The 24,474-nt window shown below is 44.8% G+C and overlaps 1 protein-coding gene across 1 annotated transcript in view; it reads right to left on the bottom strand.

The window, feature by feature from the left end:
- Positions 1-2,127: 2,127 nt before the first annotated feature.
- Positions 2,128-24,474, bottom strand: part of LOC124802715 (zinc finger and SCAN domain-containing protein 22-like) — a 765,984-nt gene continuing 743,637 nt past the window's right edge. The window contains exons 7-8 of the mRNA XM_047263680.1: positions 14,091-14,174; positions 2,128-4,010 (exon numbers count right to left, since the gene is read on the bottom strand). Of these exons, the coding sequence (XP_047119636.1) occupies positions 3,772-4,010; positions 14,091-14,174 (323 nt within the window). The 3' untranslated portion in view covers positions 2,128-3,771. The remainder of the gene's footprint in view (positions 4,011-14,090; positions 14,175-24,474) is intronic.

The following is a 24,474-nucleotide window of genomic DNA, read 5'->3' as shown; positions in this document are numbered from 1 at the left end:
AGAAATTTAGGTAGTTAATACAAAAAATGGGGTCCATCATAAAAACTCTTCCTTCACTAAGTTCGTGATAACATATTTAAACATGTTTCTAAATCGTGAGTTCGGGACTAAGAGCTATTGTCTTACTAATTTTGGCACAAATTGCACTCGACATAATCATAAGCAGCACTAGTTGTTTTGAATGTGAGAAAATGATACAGAAATGAATTTGAAATTGTAGTCGCTTGTCTGTTACAATTAAGAAACAATAATATGGTTCACAGAGGAAGATGCTTCATGAATAACATGAGTGAAACAAGTAAAAGACAGCAGGAAAGGATTTCATACTCAAAGAAGGTTAATCAAATTTGCGGCTGAGAAACGACATGACACAAGCAAAAGTACGATTTTAAATCAAACGAAAATTTAAATTAATGTTTAACATTTATGACAAGAGAAAAAATGTTTTGGACCAACCTTTACGCATACGCATTACTTTCCTTTTACTTCCTGCGTCATTTATTATTAACTGGATGAATCAAATGATTATTTGCTGCGGTTGATTTGTTGAATCAGATTAAACACTGTATGGTGAATGAGTTAAGTTGCTTTCAAACTATAGCTGTTTTCAATGTTGTATTTTGGTTTATATCTGTAGACGGCTACTTTTATTTTACAGCAGCGATTCGTGCATAGAGAGACAATACATTATTTTTTAGTAACACATGTTCGACTTTTTTCAGTGATGATGTATGTACCTGTATGCATCGCCTGAGACAGCGTTTCTAAAATCGTTTCCTGTCGAATTGAATTCTAAAATTTGGGTTCTTCTTATGTTTATTATTGATATATGTCTTCGTGATCCCGATACGTGGCAGTGTCGTTCTCTCGGGATATGACAGTAAGGGGTGTTTCAGAAAAATAACCGCTAAATAGAGAGCTTTCTGCTTTATACAACAGTGAACAGTAAATCTTTCACTTCTATGTTCGATTATGATCCCTGAGTGATAGTAACATCGGAGATAATACTGCCAGAGTGAAATCACTGATGGCCTTAGTAAAGTAAAGGGTAAATGACTACTATGTAGTGTAATCAATCTGTCAGATCTGAGAGAGTATTTCACGCTTAGCCTTAACAAATCTTTAGCATGGATCAGCCATGAAGCGTCATATTTCCAGTAATGTGTGTATAGAACACTTAAGGAAGCGCATGTAACTGTGCCGGTATCGTTTACAGGTGTTACAGAGTCTGAGAGCCACAGTAGTTTTGCGTGCCTGTGTGTAAGAAATAACGTTGACAGTGAAGACTTTCTTGCGGGCGCCGCTTTCGATGGCGAATCTAAAAATACCTTGATGGGATTGAAATCATAATGTGCCAGTCTGTAGGCTAGTAAAATATCGTGAAGTGTTTCAGAGTGATTGAAATTCCTCAGAATTGACTGTTTTCTGTCCCACATTCCAAATGCAGACTTTCTGAAACAAACTACTTATCTTGTGCTACATTACAGTTCCCTTTTAAAACTTCAGGTGAAGTATTATTTACTTGCCATCGGGTGCACATCCATAATGTGTACACAATTCGTTCAATGACAGTGTCCCCAGTCACTGGACTTTCTACTATTGGTCAAACACTATTAACATGGTGGTCTCTGTTTTCATTTACTCTGGTACCACATGTATTGGAAGTTGATCACAAACACAATGTACGTGTCCCGCTACCGTTTGACTGTGAAAAACCTTACCTGAGTTGCAGGTTGAAAGTAGTTGTCACATCAGTTATTCCAGACGTGCTGTTAAGAGAAATACTCACTTGTCGATTGCAGGTGTGCCGTGTGAGCTGTAACTGCACTTGTAAAACGAACTGTTCAGTCAGGTTTTCATTTCATGTATCATTTATCAATATATTTCGAAGTATGTGTATATTACATATCTTGCTCTTGAAACGTTCAACTGCCATTTCATATGTGTTTCCTGTATGTTTGCCTCTGATGCACACTTCTGACTTACCTCTTTTCATACACAAATATTTTTAATATGAATACAAACATGCTGGTACTAAAGCATCTTCAACACAAAACAACAAGACTTGTTTCATTATTCTCTGGTTCTGAAGTTAATGAGTGGGTGTCATAGTAAAACAAATTGAAGTTACATAAATAAACATTCACTTTATTTAATGTCGCTGAGATGTAAAAGAAGATACTATTTACAAAAGTACTAGTATGTGTAGAGAAGAGATAAAGACAAACAATGCAGAAATCTCTACATCGAAGTACAATGAATCGACAGCTGTACGAAACGCTTATGTTTCACTTACCAACAGACAAACCCTGTTATCTTTATTGTCTGCTATGCATTACCTTAAGCATCGAGCTTACCTTAAAGCTAATATTCACTGAGTGAACGGGAAAGACTTACAAACGCTATGGCATCTGTTACAGATGTGTGAACCATTCTACCACAGATTTGTTACGTTCAAATTATATGACATGAACCAATAACACTACAAGTATTTTCAAACAACTATGTTCATACAACCAAAGCCATGATAAATATTATAGAGCTCCCACTAACGTCGTTCAGTGTTGAGTTCTTTGACAGAGACAATTAAACTTTACTCAATAACTTTACGTCAGTAAAAATTGTCAACAAATGCGAACTCAGAACTGTCTACACGTGAGCCCAGTTCTCTGCCGCACTATGCATCAAGTTACAGAGTCATCTTGGATTAATTATAATGTCACATTAACTTTTTAATATTTCAGAGTTTCGTAAACAAGTTTACTGGACGGAAATCACATTCTTCATGGTTTACACCAACACATTCTTTCACTGCGCTTTCACACGAAAGTCTCTCAGAAATCGCGACTGGAAATTTTGTCCTGTAACTGTCACACTACTTCAACTTCACAATGCACTTTCCCTTAACTTACGAGAATTTCGTATCACACACTGCAAAGAATATCGTCAAACGAGATCTAGTTCACATAAGCTTTACAGTTAAGTTTCTCTGTTCTATTGTTTTCTTGTGCAGTTCAGAATCACTGTGCCACACGGAGTTCCCAGACTCCTTCTGCGGAGAAGTATCGGGGAAAAACACCGTCAATTGGGTTGGTGCTGGCTGTAGCGTCCTGTGAGCGATCAAAGTACTGCAATTGCATCACCTTTCTGCCAAAGTATGATCACAAACGAATGTTAATTCCACTATGGTGCACAGGAAGGATTATCACCAGCACCAAATACGTAAGCAAGTCTATATCTGGGACTCATAATCAGTTTTAACACTCAATATATGATGTGTTTTGCTATTCGTCAGCTTATGTCCTAAGAGATCGAGACGCTTCAATTTAATACACTTATAATACGGAAAATTATAGTCATTTCTCAGGCACAAATTTTGGCGTCCATTGTTCGTTGTGATGTGAACGGGACAACGTCCACAAAAAGATGAAAATAAAATTAAGAAATATCATGTATCACACAAATAACAGCAAACAGTTCAGATAAACATGAGGATGTCATTCCAAGAACAGCTATTTAGTTCTTCGTGTTGAAGTGCTCTGCAAATTACTGGACAGTAGCAGAGTAACACAAAACATGCTGACAAAGTCTGGTATCACAGGTCTCAACAAGAATGTCGGCAACACTTGGGCAGACCGACAGATCCGGGCTGGCTTGATGAGTCGGCACATGCTGTCTTCAGCGTGGTCTCTGGAGTCCTAGTAGACGCCGTTGAGGATCCACCTCTGGACAGGAGAGCTGGCTGGGAGTTGAGGACTTCTGCTCAGGACTCTACTCCGGGTGGCCATTGGAGTCGTCCTCGTCACGCTCGGTGCCCGCAGCGCTCGACTCCTCGCCAGCTGAGTCTCCGCAAGACCGCAGTGACGCCGAAGAGTCCTCCTTGGTGACCAAAGGGGACAGCCCCTGGTTGGTGGCCAGGCACGCTCCGCAGAGGCCGTGGACCGCCACCTGGGTGCCTCCTGCCGCCAGAAACACTTTGCCGCACCGGACGCACTCCTCCTGGGGATCACCTGAGGACAGAATAAGAGAAGTGTTACCTCTTGAGATTCTACAGTAGATTACAGAACACAATAGATAAGAAAAGGTAAAAGATTTCAGTAAGGAAGAACAAGTGCAGACAAAACAGTCATAAAATGCCCGGAATTTTCAGATGACCTGTCAAAACTCAAGACCAAAGACAAGGAGCATTCGAACACTCTGTAGTAAAACAAGTCTACAGGTTTTACACTGAAGCGCCAAAGAAACTGGTAAAGGCATGAGTAGTCAAATACAGAGATATGTAAACAGACAAGTGTCTGGCGCAATTCTTAGATCGGTTACTGTTGCTACAGTGGCAGGTTATCAAAATTTAAGTGGGTTTGAACGTGGCGTTATAGTCAGCGCACGAGCGATGTGACAACTCCGAGGTAGCCATGAAGTGGGGTTTCTCCAGTACAACCATTTCACGAGTGTACCGTGAATATCTGGAATCCGGGAAAACATCAAATCTCCGACATCGCTGCGGCCGGAAAAAGAACTTGCAAGAACGGTACCTACGACGACTGAAAAGAATCGTTTAACGTGACAGGAATGCATGCCTTCCGCAAACTTCTACAGATGTCAATGCTGGAGCGTCAACAAGTGCCAGCGTGCGAACGATTCGACGAAACATCATCGATACGGGCTTTCGGAGCCGACGGCGCACTCGTGTACCCTTGATGACTGCACGACACAAAGCTTTACAACTAGCCTGGGCCCGTAAACACCGACAATGATGACTGGAAACATGTTGCCTGGTCTGACGAGCTTCTCTTCAAATTGTATCTAGCGGATGGACGTGTACGGGTATGGAGACAACCTCATCAATCCAGGAGGGGACTGTTCAAGCTGGTGGAGGCTTTCTAACGGTGTGCAGTAGGAGTGAATGGGGCCCCCGATACGTCAAGATACGACTCTGACAGGTGACACGTACGTAAGCATCCTGTCTGATCACCTGCATCCATTTATGTCCATTGTGGGCAATTCCACCCAGGACACCCGACACTTCCAGACTTACTACAGAGTGGCTCCAGGAACTCTTCTGAGCTGAAACACTTTCGCTTGCCACCAATCTCTCCAGCCATAAACATTACTGAGCATATCTGGGTGCCTTGCAACGTGCTGTTTAGAACAGATCTCCACCCTCTACTACTCTTACGGATTTATGGACAGTCCTGCAGGATTCATGATGTCAATTACCTCCAGTACTACTTCAGAAATTAGTCGAGTCCATGCCACTTGCGGCACTTCTGTGTGGTCGCGGGGGCCCTACACGGTATCTGGCATGGGTACCAGTTTCTTTGGCTCTTCAGTGTATAAGAGAAAACGCAACACATGGAAAGAAAGAACAATAACACAAGCAAAGTATCTAGGAGAATATAAGGGGTGTATGAGAATCAATGGCGTAAACGCATACAATTGAAAGTACACGATGTCAGAAGCACGAAAATCTAGTAAACATGGTCCCTAACATGCATACCTTAAGAGCTATGGGCACTTGCACGTATTCACGACTGTGAAACACGTCCCTTCTACAGAATAATTCCTCGTAGCTCTTAAAGTATGCATTAGTCCATTTTTACTAGACAATGTTTTCTTGTTTTGGTCCAGAATATGAAAAGCAAAGAGCTTGCCATTGAAGATAGTTGTTTCGCAACATCGAAGTTGAATAAGTGCTCATAGCCATTAATATAAGAAGTTTATAGCCCATGTTTACTAGACTCTTCTGCTTCTAGTACCATGCACTTTCAATTCCATGCGTTTATAGCAGTACTTATTGCATTTCTCACTCGAGCAAGTGAGTAATTTAGCAAACGGCTGTGACATATTTTAAAACCATCCACTTCGATTTAAGACAAAATCACGTTAGGATTTAACCAATGGCCAGGCAGCGGGATCGAACGACAGGTTACTTTGTAAAACTGTGCCGTCTCAAGCGGAGAGTGCTTCTGCTGCTTCCGTGCTAGTGTTGAATGAGACAACTAAGCCTGGTGGTAGGTCAGACGGAGCAGTATCTGGATTCAGAACATCGAGAAGTGGTGCACTAGGCAAACACTCTAGGAGCTATGAGGTGGCACACGCCTCTTGAGTGGGATAACTGGGACGCCATCACTACATTTGAATGGTTTCGGCAATACCAAATGCGGTTGATTTTTGCTTGCTAACATGCAAAAATGGTTCAAATGGCTATCAGCACTAGGGGACGTAACTTCTTACGTCAACAGTCCCATAGAAATTAGAACTACTTAAACCTAATTAACCTAAGGACATCACATACACCCATGCCCGAGGCAGGATTCGAACCTGCGATCGTAGCGGTCGCGCGGTTCCAGACTGTAGCACCTAGAAGCGCTCGGTCACCTCGGCCGGCTGCTAACATGCAGACTGGGTATGTGCAGAGTGTCGAATGAGACAACTGTTTCTACTATTTACGTTGAGAGGTGGCTGTAGTTTTATTTATGAACCCATCTTCATCACTATGCCGATTAGCTACTGTCTGCTACCCCAACCAGAGACCTTTATATCTGAACACACGTGGTTACTATATCCCTGTGGTAAGCTTGGTGAATCTGGTAATAGTTGACCTCAGAGGCTGTCCGGCCAAGTTCACGGACAGGGTTCACACAGTTGCGTCCGAAATGCCACCTGGTGCTGACGGCAGCCGCTGTGTCTCTGTCTTGAATGTGGTGCAGTGTACAGACGCTTTTGGATGCTCTGCCATCTTTGATACATTGTAATATGATTGAGGAAGAAAAATAATTATGCGAGTAGTCCTTTTGATATCAGATTCATGATTAGAAAATCATTGGCTTCGTAGCTAACACACAGTAACAATGTGGACTTGGATAAGTCTACAGGTACTTGTAGCCCAATCTCATACAAGATCTTTTCGTGATAATTAATTCTTAGAGTTAGACTTGCATTCTAAGAACACAGTTCTGTGAGTAGTTGTTTTCAAATGTTAGTCGCGTGCTGTGTACTTGACGTGATACGAAGACTGGCTGAAAAGTAATGCCTGCGAGTTTTCTTATGTGAAAACTCTATTAAACTTTATTAAAGGTCTACATCTTTATTCTACATGTCTACGTGTTTATTTCTCAACATAGTTAACCTGGCTACAAACACATTTCTCCAAACAAGAGACCACATTGTTGATACCGTCACTGTAGAACATTTGACCTTGTTGATGGAGCCACAACATCACCTCTGCTGCCACCGCTTTATCGCTATCAAAGTGAGGTCCTCGAATGTATTATTCAAGTTTGGAAACAAACGAAAATAGGATGGGGTCAAGTCGGGACTGTAAGGAAGTAATGTTTAATCACCGCACGAAATTCTTTTTCGTTCATTTTTTGACAATCACTCGACTTCCTTGATTCACACGAATGCCAAACAGAAATAAATAGACCAATACGGCTGAAACTTGGTGTGCATAATTTCCAAAGGTTCTACTGACTAAATATGACCTCGCTACGCGCCGGTGGTGCCATCTCTCGGGCTTTGCAAGGAGTTTTCAAACGCCCCTCGTACGTTCCAAAGTAGAATCACTAACTGTTAAAGATATGGGCTACCCTAACACGCTGATTTTGGATATGTTCCGGGCTTCATCCGCAATGTAGCACAAGGTGAAGACAAGTGAGGCTACAGACGAAGCGTCAGCATAAAAACCAGTTGCACCGAAAATTTCAACATGTGTGTGTGAAATCTTATGGGGCTTAACTGCTAAGGTCATCAGTTCCTAAGCTTACACACTACTTAACCAAAATCATCCTAAGGACAAACACACACACCCATACCCGAGGGAGGACTCGAACCTCCGCCAGGACCAGCCGCACAGTCCATGACTGCAGCGCCTGAGACCTCTCGGCTAATCCCGCGCGGCTTTCAACATGCATAGTGTCAGTTGAGTCAACTCAGCTTGGCGGTTGGTTAGGCGACGTAGTATTAGGGGACGGGGAAGATGAGAACGGAGGCAGTAGCGCGGGCGCAGAGGCGAGAGAAATTACCCGGGGCAGGGCAAGGCTGGGCAAGGCGGAACACGAGGAGACAACGGGGGCGGTGCGAGATGGGACGGGATGGGATGCGGCGGGAGGCCGTGGCAGAGGCGGTGGCGGTGGCGGTGGCAGCAATCACGGCATCGCGGCGGCCGATATTCGATGCAAATTGGCCGCAATTATGCAACGCGCCACCAGATAAGCCCCGCCGAACTGAGGCTGCCGCGGCGCGAGGAATGCCGACGGGAGGCGGCGCCGGTTGCGCCGTGTAGCCGGCGGCTGGCTGTGCCACCCTGCGCAACGCAGCCGCCGACACCTCACTAACTCACCTGGGCCAGGCGGACTTCGGAGAGATGAACATCTACTCCTTCTTCTCCTCCTTCAAGCATCAGACCAGTTAGTCCACTGTGACCTATGGACCCGTCCGTCCCCTCGTGGGTCTACTAGCGTTCCTTCGTCTTAAAGGGATGTACCGTGGCCGTTGTTTCAGAATACGTTTATCGCCCATTCTTCCTATATGCCCTCCCCGACCTCCTCTTTATTCCTTAACTCTCAACACGAAACAACAGTCTGTAAGACCAATCATTTATTTTAAACATTTCGAGTGGTAGTATTGCAAAAAACAACGGTCTTTGTTCCTCAGTATCTTTAATACGCTACTGGCCATTAAAATTGCTACACCAAGAAGAAACGCAGATGATAAACGGGTATTCATTGGACAGATACATTATACTAGAACTGACATGTGATTACATTTTCACGCAATTTGGGTGCATAGATCCTGAGAAATCAGTACCCACAACAACCACCTCTGGCCGTAATAAGGGCCTTGATACGCCTGGGCACTGGGTCAAACAGAGCTTGGATGGCGTGTACAGGTACAGCTGCCCATGCAGTTTCAACACGATACCACAGTTCATCAAGAGTAGTGACTGACGTATTGTGACGAGCCAGTTGCTCGGCCACCATTGACCAGACGTTTTCAATTGGTGAGAGATCTGGAGAATGTGCTGGCCAGGGCAGCAGTCGAACATTTTCTGTATCCAAAAAGGCCCGTACAGGACCTGCAACATGTGGTCGTGCCTTAACCTGCTGGAATGTAGGGTTTCGCAGCGATCGAATGAAGCGTAGAGCCACGGGTCGTAAGACAACTGAAATGTAACGTCTGCTGTTCAAAGGGTCGTCAATGCGAACAAGAGGCGACCGAGACGTTAACCAATGGCACCCCATACCATCACGCTGGGTGATAGGGCTCGTACGGAAGCATATGGACAGTCGATTTTCTCTAGATCCTTTTGTGAGTGGACCAAGGCAGGAAACGACTAGCAGTGGTTCGTTGTACCCTCGGTCAAGCAACGTACGGTGTCGGTTTCGACTCTTACGTGTCATCTTCGGAAGTAAGAATGCGGAAAAGACAAAATGCAAGGTTAGTATTAAATTTAAAAATAAATTAAAAAAGCAAGGTAAAGAGAACAATAAAAATACATCAATTGTCTTGTTACAAAAGAAGCACGTCAAACAGTCGCCTAAAGCCCATCTTATTCACTTGACATCAACCACCGTGCCTGCCCATGTGTCTCAGGTATAAAATGGAACAGTGGATCAACGGTACGTGGAGTTTCCGAAATGCACGTCGCCATTTAGATAGGGTCAATTCACCGATCCTTTTTAGGCACACTTCGTGCTACGTAAGCATACCGCTTGAAATCTGAAAACGGTACAAATGTTAGATTGCAATATTGGTATACATAGGTTAATGCATGGTGTTGTTTGCTGAATACCAGTTTCTGTTTTCACACTACGCCGGCTCCTTCGTCCCAGTAACAAGAATTTACGGTATTTCGAAAAGATTATGCGCGTAATAAAATAAATTACAGAAGACTGAGGAGGCAGCGGCATCAGACCGCCGACCGAATGCAAATTGTGGCGCACTGGACGGCGGAACAGAGTCTGGCCAGCGCGTGGGAAGAGGATTGATGCGCGCCCTTTACAAACATATTATCTTGCGGCGCCACACGGCACGACAGATTCCACCGAAATTGACCTCGATTGCTTTAAATTACGTGGCATTAGACCGGTCTAATCTACCGCACTACACAGCCGTCCTCGCTAGGTCGCCTCTCGCTCCCACTGACTTCCCATCTCTCTCGCTCTTTATTATTGCGCTACCAACAATTCATTTTCCTCGCTCCTCTTTTTCTCTTCGCCTGTCCTCGCCCTCCACTTGCCCTCCCCCCTTCCCGGCTGCCCACTCCCACCCCCACTGACTTGGTATCACATACGGTTCCCTTGAGCGATAAATATGGCTTTAGAATTTCTATTCACCGTCTTAAAGGCCCTCTAATTATGTCATGTAAGGGTATGTAACATGGGCGACGTGATTACTGAAGGGCGGTCTCCGTGTAATCCCCGTCATTTGAAGGAACCGCAGAGCCGCGGACCATCAAGCGACCGTTTCCACCCTTTTCCCGAGTAACTACCATTCATGAATAAAATTCCACTTTGCCGTCCGACCGGGGTGGGGGACAGCCCGCGCACGCCAATTTCTGAGCCTCACCAGAGTACGGCAGGCTCACAAAAAACCGAGAGGAGGATATATATCGCTGCGGACGGCGACAAAACCACAGATATTTCCCGTCCTTTTTTGTATACGTACCGCCCCGTGCCTGCACCCTCATCTGGTGTCATTGGGATCGTCGAATCTGGCCAGGTCGGGATGGACGACGGACGACCTCGGGACCGGGGCATAGTTAACTGTCGGTCGGCCTGTTATTTCAGGACGCTCGTCATTATTATATAAATCGGCGGTGTTTGGCTTCTCCACTTTGGTTCAAATTAAACGACATTTTCTTTGTGGTCTGTAAGCGCTTACTGCAGACTCTCGGCAACTCTTACGTTGGGAATTCGACGCCGTGGGCGAACCGTGAAGCCAAAATCAACGCTTACTCGAGGACGTTCTGCGAAAACGCCTTCCAAAAGCCCGTTGGTTTCTCTGAATGGTAGCCGCAAAATGCAAGTATCTGCATAAAATTGCTTCATTGACGAAATCGACCAGGCGGAACGATGGCTACACCCTATTTTCTTAAACATTTCCTGCTGTTTCTTGGTAGCGCGCGGGACTGGAACGTTCACAGAAGAGACCTTCCTGAATGTTGATTATTTCTCAGAAACCCTGACACACTCTGAGTAGAGATTTCAATAGTCAATTTTGCTTTATCATGCAGATAAGAAAAAAAGAGTCCGTCTTCTGCAGCTTGTGCGAACCAAATAATTTTCACGTATTAGTGCTAGGAATGTAGAGAAGTATAGATTTTTATGTGATCTTCTGTATTGACTAGATACATATAGTACTTGTTTCTTCCATTTCATTGCACGGAGCCAATATTGTAGCACACTGAACTTATTGTTGCTCACATTCTTTAGAGCTGACATAAAAATGAATACCACTGATGATGCCTAGCATGAACAGCTGGGACTTGTCTGGTACACACAAATGAGACAAGTAGTTGCAAAGTACGAAGAATTTAGCTATCTCTATGATAAAGCGTAGTTGATGCAGGAACTGAGAAAAAAAATGCTCTAATGTTAACAATATGATTTTTTTGTACAATTAAAAAAGAAATCGTGTGTGTCTCACAGTAAATCCTTCTTACATTACGTCTGAGATGTGCTATGGTTAACAGCATTTTGTCAAGCAAGATACAAACATGTGAATCTCTTGTTATTGTTAGGTACGTTTGGTCTTTTCAGTTTAAATCCTCGCTTAACGTGTAAAGCAAGTTGTCAGTACTCTTGATCAATTTGTGCTTGAAAGGAGGCACGGAGAAAGTGGAAGAAATTTCAGAATAGTAATAAAAAAATGTAGACCTGGTAGACCGTTCGCCGGGTGCAAGTCTTTCGATTTGACGCCACTTCGGCGGCTTGCGCGTTGATGGGGATGAAATGATGATGACCAGGGCAACACAACTCCCAGTCCCTTAGCGGAGAAAATCTCCGACCCAGCCAGGAATCGAACCTGGGCCCTTAGGATTGACATTCTGTCGCGCTGAATACCCAGCTACCGGGGGCGGACAGAATAGCAAAAAAACTGGAAGAGGAACAGATCATGGCCCTTCTCGCTGGATGTAACACTCCGAAGACTTGAAGCAAGGAATGGACAACATACTTAATCAGAATATGGCATAAGGATAAACAAAGCCAAGACGAAGCTATGAATAATAGCAGAAAGGAGAATAATTAAATACTTAAGAGAAATGGTGAAAACAGTGATGCCAGAATGAAGGAAGACACAAGGAGAAGCACGGGCCAACAAAACTTTCTCCGATAACCAACTCTAATGGTATCACATACTGATAAGTAATTGAGGAAGTTTTTCAAAAGGTAGTTCTGGAACACAGCATTGCACGGAAGTGAAACGAGGGGCTACCGAAACTCCTGATAAAGCTCTGGAGGCATCTGAAATTTGTTACTATGATAGGATGATAAATTAAGTGATCAAATAAAGCACGAAATAAAGAAGTACTTACCAGAACAGGTAAGGAGAAAAGTCTACTACTCATTGTTCACTTATTGTAAGTAAATGCTGCTTGACCGTATGATATTGTTACTAGGGGCTAAGGAATGAAATTAAAGAACTATTTTAACATTTTCCTCCCTCTATGATTGTTATTCTTACATCTTGAGAACTGAGGGTATCAGAACAGTGGTATGTAAATAATGCATGTTGTTTCTACTGAATCTATAACAGTAGTTTGGCATTAATATTTATTTTACCTTTTTCAGAAAAAAAGAACCATCATTCTTTTATTGACTTTTCAGCTTCTGGTCACATAAATTATATAACTGCTTTCGACTTCTTTAATAAGACCTCATCAGATGATTTCAATGGTTTACACAGTAACTCGTGAAAGGAGACCTGTTCGGGCCAGGAAGGCTCCTTACCTTCTAAACATACTTGCTGATCATATGGTAATTTCGTTTACAAAACGGCCACTGTATCCCGCCTAGGTGGGATACGTGACTGTTTAAGAACTATAATTGTTTCAAGGGAGGACGTTTTATCTTCATAAAGCGGGACCTGTTTTATTCGGTGTTGACATTATTGTGTAGATTCGTATCGACGGCGTCGTACAACTGTGGTAAATGATCAATAATCACCTACAACTAGAAAAATGAGATAGATATTTTTAAGTTAGGCTCAGTAACAAGCCACTGTGACTCGCCGTGCTTTTTAAGAAAAAATGACCTAATTCGGTTACACTTGTATTTATTGCGATAGTTCTGGGAATTTTGTGTGTAGTGAACTAGATTTTGGTGTGATCTGCTCTTGAAAAGAGCATGAGTCTTTGGCGATCTCTTCAGGTTGCATTAAAAGAGGAGTTAGAAGAAATTCTCATTCGTGCTGCTTCATTTGCAACCGTCCGATTCAGCCAGTGTGAAAGTTACGGAGATGCTCTGCGTCTTATATGGGAATATTTAGATATAACACATTAAACGGTAAGTCTTAAGTACCGTTACTGGAATCGGGCAGTAACATGATTTTACCGTCTGTACAAATTCTTCAGCGCTTAATTTGCGAGTGACAGACAATGTAGCAGAACAAATAACGCACCAGTTATCCTTTGCCATTCACTTCAAATTGGCCTCTGCGTTAATCAAAACAGATCTTGGTGTACATACAGATTTCGTACGTAAGTACGCCTACAAGAACGGCCTACATATGCATTACAAGTAAAAGTTGGTAGCGAAGAGTATAAAACAATGAACAAATAGATGAGGGCAGAGCTAGTGTTATGTCATCAAAACTGAAATCCACTCAGAAGAAAAAGTAATGGGACACATTACGCGTTTTTCGGAGTCAGGGACAGAAAAAAATGCGTTACACTGAAAATGCTTTGGGAGAAGGTCAGTGGGCAAATCGGCAAAAAAAGATGAGGAAACTGGAACAGTTTATTCTTCCTAATCCTGGAAAGCCAGAGATGCACAAGACAATCTACTGAAAATATGCGCTGGTAAATAAGAAAATTGTAACGATGTGTAGAACATTTTACTATCGTATATCACTTGAGTGACACTTACTTTCGTGCGTCTTCATGTGGGCCCTCAGGTTACACGCCAGAGCGAACTTCTTGTGGCACAAGTCGCACGCGTGTGGCTTGTCTCCTGGAACACAGAACAAAAGAATCGTTATAGCACAGGTGTTGCGGACTTAATACTGCAATAAGGATGTTACCCTCCCGTATCCTTCGTTACATGGTAAGTTACTGCTATGGTGTGTCAATGCACCAAACGGTGTGACACTAGAGCCATGCGTAGCTCATGTTCCCGTCATCATGTATTTTACACCCTGTTTTTAACGTATTTCCACCTCACTACGTTAATTTAAGTTACTGGTGTCACTGAGTTGCTGCTTTGCCTGACCGTGAGAAGCGCTAGCAGCGCGTATCAATATATCCCCTCTCGTAGTTTCTTTGCGCGACTGCTATTACTTCCCCGTCATTGTCTGTCGTAACGCAGTTCGGGTAGCGAGCTCAGGCTGCCAGTCAGTTGGAACGCGTCTGGAGCGCAGTCCAGACCTGCCAGTCGGAGAGTTGCAGTGCGGCACTGGTGCAGTCGGCTTGGAGCAGCAGTGAGCTATGCGGCGACATGGCTCGCCCGACCATTGCCGCCACGCTTCACTTGAGCCGGGCCACGGTCTTTGTGGATTGTCGGTCGGTCGTCCTACCCGACGACGCGTTTTGTCTCGCCGATCGTTCATGAGTGGGCTGTGTGTGTGTGTGTGTGTGTGTGTGTGTGTGTGTGTGTGTGTGTGTGTGTGCGTGCGTGCTCAGTTACTGTTGTATATGATTCAGGTCTTCGTGCAAGTGTTTGACAGGTTGTGTGTGTAGTTGGCGTTATTCGCACTGACGACTATTTTAGATGTTGTCGGCATTCTGAGGGTAGTCGATCGGTTGGTGCGGACCACGAAGGACATCTCCGTGCGGTGCAGTCAGCTGGGTCCGCTGGCGGTCCCTGTGCAGTGTCGGAGCGTGTGTGGAGCTGTCCGATCGCTACGAGCTTCGTGACTCACCGACCCAGGACGTCGAAGTTGAGTGGTGTGTTAAGTATACAAGCCACGTCCGTTCATGTCGTGTCGTTCGTTTCGGTGGTTCGCTGTTGGGGAGCTTTTCCTGTGGACAACACCGAGTGTTTGTAGTGGTGAAATCGAGCGGCCATGTGGTGGAATTAACTACATTGGTTCACTACAATTCAAGTGCACCATCGGAATTTTCTGCCTTGTGGCCCCTAGTGTTCCGGTTACCTTCCCTGGCCATTAACGTAATTTCAGGCAGCGTCCTTTCCTCACTTGTTGTCGCTGTGCAACATGGTGTGTAGTTTTGACAGCTTAACAGATATTTCATTGTGGATAATCACGTCCGTAACAGTTTAGTCTTTGAGTTTTATGTACCGATTGGTGGTTAGGAAGTCGTTTGGTCGGTCGGTCTTGGTTGAGTTACCGACGGATCAAGTGTAGTTGGCTCCACCAGCTGTCTCACCTAAGTGAACGTTAATGTTTCCTTCTTGACCGTGGGCACCTTCACTCCACGAAGTACGAGAGTTATGAGGGTAAGTGTACCTGTTAAGTATACATGACTGTAATGTGAATGTGTGAGTGCAGTGTAGTGTCATGTTCGTGTTGGAGGTGATGCCAGAAGCGAGAGGGTAAAAAACAGTGCCAGTATATAGCATCAAGGGGATGTCGAGCTGCCGGCCGGTGTGGCCGAGAGGTTCTAGGAACTTCAGTCTGGAACCGAGTGACCGCTACGGTCGCAGGTTCGAACCCTGCCTCAGGCATGGATGTGTGTGATGTCCTTAGGTTGGTTAGGTTTAAGTAGTTCTAAGTTCTAGGGGACTGATGACCTCAGATGTTAAGTCCCATGGTGCTCAGAGCCATTTGATGTCGAGCTTAACATCCATATCCGATAGACGGATCATCACTAATAGTGCCACATGCCCTCGCTTCGTGATACACTGTGGAGAGGTTTGGAATTTAACGCTGGACACAGGGGCAAAGACTGGTGATCAGGAACTTTACGTCCCCATCTTTTCTCCCCTTACCGGTGAAATATGGGCAGTGAAAATTTCATCCACCAGCAGGATTCGAACCGGCTTACCTCCAGATCGAGCGCCATGACGTAAGTTTATATTAGCGACCACAACTACGTTGATGGGTATTCGTAAGATTAAAAGGTAGTAAGCTGTTTGTCAATTCTGGGAGAATATAGTTGACGTGTATATCCACGTAAACCATAATTTCCTTCACTTTATACAGCCGCAGAGGAATTTCCATTCTGGACGGCCCTAGAACCTAAGCCAGTAATGTAATGGGACAGCCAGTCTGTAGTTGTGTACAGGTGAGCCGCCGGGGCGCGCAAGAGAATGGAGCGCCCGCCGGAGCCGGCTTCTGGTTCTGAGCCGAGACACGAGGCCCGCCAGCTGACACGTTTCGGGAGTGGCCGCTGCGGGCATTATCGGGTCTAAACGGCGGCCCGCGCGGCTACTGTTTGCCGGCACGTCATTGGGCCGCGTAATAACGGAGCACGCCGCGCTCCGCCGGGCGCCGCATTTCCATAATAGGACGGGCGCGGTCTCGCGGCGCGGACCAGATGCGGGCAGCGATAGCGCCGCTGCAGTCGGGTGAGCGAGCTGCCGAGGCGCGAGTGCTGGTACTGCCCCCAAGGACCCATAGGCTACGCTCTTAGCGCCGTGGTGGGGGGGATTGACTGCTGTAACGACGAAATAAAATTACATGGCGTGGGGAGACAAGAGAATCCTCAATGCGTCTCGCTATGGACGCCGTGGAAATCACCTACCAAGCTCGAAAATGCTGAATTTGTAACATATACGCTGATAACCCAAAACATCACGACCACTGCCCACCACAGGACTAGAGGCCACGTGGAGGCATTGAGGGCGCATCAGGCGGTGAGAAAAGTACACGGTCCAGTCACCTTAACGTTAATGTTATCGGGTTCCGTACAAACTTAATTGTATATATGGATAGTTCATCTACAGCTTCTGATGATTGAGTTTGCGAGTATCAAAATAGGTGACATAGATGGCCATATCGCTTGACTGCATTGATTTAGAACCTTACATATTTTATACTGTCAAGCAACTATAGTCTTTAATATGTGACAAATTTCAAGTTGATATTTCTGCCCGTTCTCCAGGAAGAGGTGTCTTAACAGACGGGGAGACAGACGGACAGTAAGGTGATACTGAAGGATCCTGTTCCCACCCAATGAGGTACGGCACCCTAAAAAAAAAAAAAAAAAAGCCATTTCCAGAGCACAAAAATTAATACATAGGTCTTAGCATGCAGAGTAAATATGCAAAAGTGATGCAGTTAGCTAACTACATGCTAATTAAAGTGACAATTTCACGGTGAAGAACAGCAGTCGTGGTATAATGGCATTACTCACTAGGGTAGATGACTACGATTTAGTGCCAGTTATCGTGTCAGGCTTTGAAACAGTAACTTCTAGGCTAGAGGACTGACTGCGACAGATAATCGTGGCCCACTAGGGTAGATGACTACGATTTAGTGCCAGTTTTCGTCTCAGGCTTTGAAACAGTAACTTCTAGACTAGAGGATTGACTGCGCCCGATAATCGTGGTCCCAGGTCGTCTGCGATCTCGGAAGTGGTGCGACTTTGCTGTTCCCTGCCGAGCAGTCCGGTCTTTTGTTTCCGCGAAACCGTTGCCCGCTGCCGCCACTGGTACGGCCACGGGCCCCCGGATGAGGCGCAGAAGAAGTGGAGCCCGCTAGTCACGGCGCGGCGCAGGTCCTGAATCCTGAAAGGCGGCCCCTTTGTTCCTCCGGAATACCAAATGAAATGCCCGGCCCGGTCGAGCAAAAACGCGGTGTCCCGTGTTCTGCGCCGGACGGCCCCAACGGTCCATTCTTCCCGACCCTGCCCTGCTCTCCGCTGCCGAAATCCTGCCTCGGGACTCGGTTCCGTCTTGTGTCGATTTTGTGAGTTACCTTAGGACCGCGTCTGACGTAGTTCGCTATGAAGCGAGGCCCACGAGATGACACTGCGGGCCTTACAAGTATCATCAACCGTCTCCGGCAGAAAGCGAGTAACTACGAGGTGCATTCAAGTTCTAAGGCCTTTTTTCTCCGGACTGGAAAGAGATAGAAACATGCGCATTGTTTTAAAATGAGGCCGCGTTCATTGTCAATACGTCCCAGAGATGGCAGCACCGTACGGCAGATGGAATTATACCACCAGCGGCGAGAATGAGAACTGTTTTAAATACTTAAAATGGCGACGTTTTCCTTACTTGAACAGCGTGCAATCATTCGTTTTCTGAATTTGCGTGGTGTGAAATCAATTGAAATTCATCGACAGTTGACGGAGACATGTGGTGATGGAGTTATGGATGTGTCAACAGTGCGTTCGTGGGTGCGACAGTTTAATGAAGGCAGTACATCGTGTGACAACAAACCGAAACAACCTCGGGCTCGCACAAGCCGGTCTGACGACATGACCGAGAAAGTGGAGAGAATTGTTTTGGGGGATCGCCGAATGACTGTTGAACAGATCGCCTCCAGAGTTGGCATTTCTGTGGGTTCTGTGCACACAATCCTGCATGACGACCTGAAAATGCGAAAAGTGTCATCCATCTGGGTGCCACGAATGCTGACAGACGACCACATGGCTGCCCGTGTGGCATGTTGCCAAGCAATGTTGACGCGCAACGACCGCATGAATGGGACTTTCCTTTCGTCGGTTGTGACAATGGATGAGACGTGGATGCCATTTTTCAATCCAGAAACAAAGCGCGAGTCAGCTCAAAAAAATTTCAGGTAACCGCCAGTGCTGAAAAAATGATGGTGTCCATGTTCTGAGACAGCGAGGGCGTAATCCTTACCCATTGCGTTCCAAAGGGCACTACGGTAACAGGTGCATCCTACGAAAATGTTTTGAAGGACAAATTCCTTACTGCACTGCAACAAAAACGTCCGGGAAGGGCTGCGCGTGTGCTGTTTCACCAAGACAACGCACCCGCACATCGAGCTAACGTTACGCAACAGTTTCTTCGTGATAACAACTTTGAAGTGATTCCTCATGCTCCCTACTCACCTGACCTGGCCCCTAGTGACTTGGCTTTTTCCAACAATGAAAGACACTCTCCGTGGCCGCACATTCACCAGCTGTGCTGCTATTGCCTCAGCAATTTTCCAGTGGTCAAAACAGACTCCTAAAGAAGCCTTCGCCGCTGCCATGGAATCACGGCGTTAGCGTTGTGAGAAATGTGTACGCCTGCAGGGCGATTACGTCGAGAAGTAACGCCAGTTTCATCGATTTCGGGTGAGTAGTTAATTAGAAAAAAAATCGGAGGCCTTAGAACTTGAATGCACCTCGTACTGCAGACGAGTTTACTAATTCTTAACTGCGCGTTTAAATACATGCTACCTCTCGACAGAAGTCGACAAAATTAAGTCCTTTAATAAGTACCTTTCACTGACATACTTACTTCCCGTGGACCCTCCACGGACCCGATCGTCCGCGAAGCGTGACAGACAAGGCGACTACTCTGACGTCACAAGTCCGTTGCGGGGCCAGTATTGCTCGTGGACCCCGCAATGCAGTCAGCACTCGTTCACAAATGTCAGCTACCATTCATGTGGCCTACAACAGAAGGCTTTTGCAGCCAAGCCGGCTAAAGCACGCTGGCACGGTAGCGCTCGACCCTGAATTAGAATCTTCTAGATGGAGCAAATGTTGATAACCAGCTTCTCTCTGATCTCTGACTCATATAATGCCTGTCAAAAAAAGTGAAGCGCCCAAACGACATTGCCGTATATAAATGGAACTTTATTCGTCAACACACCATCGACGGATATAAATGATTACAGTTGCAGTTCTCTGTGACCTCTCCCTCCGTCGGCTCCTCCTCCCCCCCCCCAAACACTTCATTTTTCCTCTCCTTCCCCCCTTATTTTCCCCTCATCTGTCCAGGTTGCCCCCCCTCCCCCATCTGCCCTTGGCAGTATGGTGTGTCATCTTCGTGCCAACTTTTTGAAGCAGTGTTTAAATGAGTGTTAAGTGTTGTGCGTCTTTTCCGACGTGTTGCGAACAGAAATCATACCGTCGTTGGGTGTGATTTTTATATCTCTTCTGAACAGAAACCAGACTGTCGCCGTGTTTTTCCAATTGTCTGTCTACTATTTTCCCTGTCTTCTTCCTGTGTGTTTTACAAGCATGGCCAACCCTTTGTTTTATGTATTAACTTCCACAATTTTCCGCCATTTTACAATTTAAGTCACCGCTTTTATCTCCTGCTTTTATTGTTTATTATCTTCTGCTTCCTCTGTTTTAAAAATCTGTAGGCCGAAGAGCGGCGTACTAAGCTGCTGCCAGCCCGCCCCCTTCGGGGGGAATCGAAACTCAACAAAGAAAAAAGGAAAAAAGTTCTCTGTGACATGGAGAAAGACCACCAGAGTGCGTTAGTGTCGTTCGTGTTTAGCGTTGTTGTCAAGCCTGGTAGGGCGTACAAGGGGCATGAACAACGTCAGATGTAGAGTGATCACTGTGAAGATGCTCTGCTTGCAAATGCTGCCTGTGTTTAAAATAAAATATCATTACACGACCATCGTCTTTTACTACTATATATATGTGTGTGTGTGAAACAGTTTTCTTTTTTGTATGTTTTAATCTGACTGCAAAAGAAAAATGTTGGTTAGGGTATGTGCGACATGCTCTGGTATTGCATCTTTCTTACAGTCTAAATAAACCTTTGCAGGTATATCTGTTACCATATGTCACATCACCTAACAATATTTATCGATGTTTCATAAAAATTTAGTAAGACTTAAGGCAGTAATGACTCTACAGCTTATCTTAGGTTTAAGAAAGGCAAACATTTGTTTATAGCTTTTGTAGACTCAGATAAACCTCTTGACAACGTCGACTAGAATACAGTCTTTAAAATTATGGAGGTAGACGGGATAAAGTACTGGGAGTGAATGGCTATATACAACTTGTACAGAAACCAGACAGAAGTTAGTAAGAGTTGAAGGGCGGGAAATAGAATCAGGGTCTGAGAAGAGAGTGAGACAGGGTTCTAATCTATCCCCAATGCTATCCAATTTGTACTTGATGAAGCAGTAAAGCAAGCAAGCAAAAGTCTCGAGAAGGAATTATTCTTCACGGATAAGATATAAAAAGTTTGAGATTTTTGGATGGCATCGTAATTATGTCAGAGGCAGCAAAGGATTTGAAAGTGTAGTTGAATGAACGATGTCTTAAAGGATATAAGATGAACATTAACAAAAGAAAAATCACGATAGTAGAATGTGTCCAAATTAAATTAGTGATACTGAGGGAATTTGAATAGCAAATGAGACGATACAAGTAGTTATGAGTTTTGCTATTTGGGCAGTAAAATAAATGGTGATGGTCGAAGCAGAGACGATACAGTACGTATACTTGCCATGAAAAATTTGTTAAAATTAAATTTAAGTGCCGGAAAGTCCTTTCTGGAGGCATTTGTCTGGAGAGTAGCGTTGTACAGAAATGAAACATGGACGGTACCAATTGAGACAAGAACGGACTAGAAACTTTTGAAATGTGGTGCTACAGAAGAATACTGAAGGTTAGAAGGGTAAATCACGTTACTGATGAAGAGGTACTAAGTTGCTGGAAAGAAAATAAATTTGTGACATAATTTGACTCAAGGAATGGGTCAGTCGATACTGAGACATTGGGGAATCATCAATTTAGAGTCGGAGGGAAGTGTGGAGGATAAAAATTGCAGAGGAAGACCAAGAAAGCGATACATTAAGCAGGTTCAAATACGTATGGATTGCAGTAGTTATTCGGAGATGAAGAGGCTTGCACTGGACAGAATAGCATGGAGGGGTCATCAAAGCAGTCTGAGCTGGCCGGTGTGGCCGAGCGGTTCTAGGCGCTTCAGTCTGGAACCGCGCGACCGCTACGGTCGCGGGTTCGAATCCTGCCCCGGGCATGGGTGTGTGTGATGTCCTTAGGTTAGTTAGGTTTAAGTAGTTCTAAGTTCTAGGGGACTGATGACCTCAGATGTTAAGTCCCATAGTGCTCAGAGCCATTTGAACCAAAGCAGTCTGAGGCATGAAGACAACAACAGCACCAATCTAGTCTCGGAAATGCTTTAAGAAATCAAAAGTGTCGCAAACTCATACACCAACATTCTTATGAATGTGGGATATGTTGATTAAAATTTCAGTTCTTCATGGTTGCGTATTTCCAGTGTAGATGAAGAACGGAATAAGCTTCCCACGATAATCTCCACAGACGGTACTGCAGTCTTCTCTCTTGCAATTCTACTTAATTGTGGGAGATTAATTACTATGTTTTCATTATGTGATTCTTCAATTTCTCCAGGCGTATTTTATGACGAAATAAATCTAGGGTGAACAGCCTGGTATGAGTGTGCATAGGACACGATATTTCTGCAATCGACCACGTTGCCATCATCAGGTGCTCTGATGTACTGATTTTCATGCTGCGATAAATCTCCTCCCCGTAGAGGTATGTGATTTGATCAGTACATCAGCGCACCTGATGATGACAACGTGGTCGATTGCCGAAATATTGTGTCCTATGCACACTCATACCAGGCTGTTCACCCGAGATTTTATTTCGTCATGTTTTCATTATGTTTGGCTTGTTTATGGCATTTCATGTTATTTTTTAAAACATGTTGGATATTGGATATGTCTGATATAAGTGGAACATTTTAGATGAAGACTGCATCAAAACATGGCCAGACAACGCCCACTAACACCGTATCTCCATCTTCTAGACTTTGAGAACGGTTCAGTTATCGGCATGGACTTGATAGTATCATACTGACACATACTGACAGAGGGCACAAACAGATGCCTGTTGTGCAATGACTATAGAACGGATGGTAACGAGATGGACTCCTGACAACAGTGTGACATGAAGAATAGGCAGGCAAGATTCCAGAACGACTACAGCACAAGAAGATCGTAGGATGATTAGACCGGCTCTGACAAATGGACAGATGAGAAATGACTCCAGGCAGAGGCTACAGGCAGAACTGTGCTCAACGGATAACAGTAAGCGGGATTCAGATCACGAGCTGCCATGTGCTATGTACCTCTGAGAGCATACGGCAGACAAAATACGGTTGCATGGTGTAGGGTCAGAATCTACTGAGACATTGAGTGGCAACGTGTGGCACGACGAGCCTCACTTCAGCCTGTGGCTGTCAGATCAACGGCAACGTGGTAGAAAGTTACAGTGGGCGGCGATGCCTGCAATCATGGCGTGGGAAGCTACTAAATACAACAGGGCCGATTTAGCACTTGTTGAAAAATGGCTCTAAGCACCATGGGACTTAACATCTGAGGTCATCAGTCCCCTAGACTTAGAACTTCTTGAACCTAACTAACCTAAGGACATCACAGCATCCATGCCCGAGGCAGGATTCGAACCTGCAACCGTAGCAGCAGCGCGGTTCCGGACTCAAGCGCCTAGAGCCGCTCGGCCACAGCGGCCGGCTGGTATTTGTTGAAGGGTATCTGAAGGCTCAGCAGTATGTGGTAATAATCTTAAATTTATCCACGCTATATGGATGCTACTTCAGGGTTACGACTGTACTGTAAGATTTTAATGAAATAACGTATACTACAACAGTCACTTGTTACTAATATGTTATTAGCACGACGCATTTTGCAGCACGCTGCGATCGTCAGGTGCACTTACTTTTACATTGCAATCAACATGAAGCGAGCTTAGTTTCATTTTCTGTGTGTGCAAGTGAGGTTATATGCCCAAAAAATGCCTATTTGGAAAGATAAAAAAATTGTCCTTACCAGCTACTCACCTAATATATCCCAAAGAAAAAAAAAAGGTTCAAATGGCTCTGAGCACTATGGGAAATAACATCTGACGTCATCAGTCCCCTAGAACTTAGAACTACTTAAACCTTACTAACCTAAGGACATCATACACATCCATGCCTGAGGCACGATTCGAACCTGCAACCGTAGCGATCGCGCGGTTCCAGACTGAAGCGCCTAGAACCTCTCGGCCACACCGGCCGGCTTATGTCCCAAGACATAAATACATCTAGATGTAAATGTTCCATCTTCACTATATACTATTATTTCAGCAACAGAAACTAATTTATCTTAGCTTTTACGACTCTCTGAATTAATGTAAGCAAATGATTTTGAAATTGCTGAGTTGCGATGTACTTATTACTGTGCGCCATGTCCCACACACCTCACTTACCAACAAAAATGTGAATGCACTAACAACACGAAAAAATGGCTCTATGCACTATGCGTCTCAACTTCTGATGTCATCAGTCGCCTAGAACTTAGAACTAATTAAACCTAACTAACCTAAGGACATCACACACATCCATGCCCGAGGCCGGATTCGAACCTGCGACCGGA

Source organism: Schistocerca piceifrons, chromosome 6 (genome assembly GCF_021461385.2).
Source record: "Schistocerca piceifrons isolate TAMUIC-IGC-003096 chromosome 6, iqSchPice1.1, whole genome shotgun sequence".
Classification (NCBI taxonomy): domain Eukaryota; kingdom Metazoa; phylum Arthropoda; class Insecta; order Orthoptera; family Acrididae; genus Schistocerca; species Schistocerca piceifrons.
Note: the sequence above shows the minus strand (reverse complement) of the source record. Positions and strands in the feature narration are given on the sequence as shown.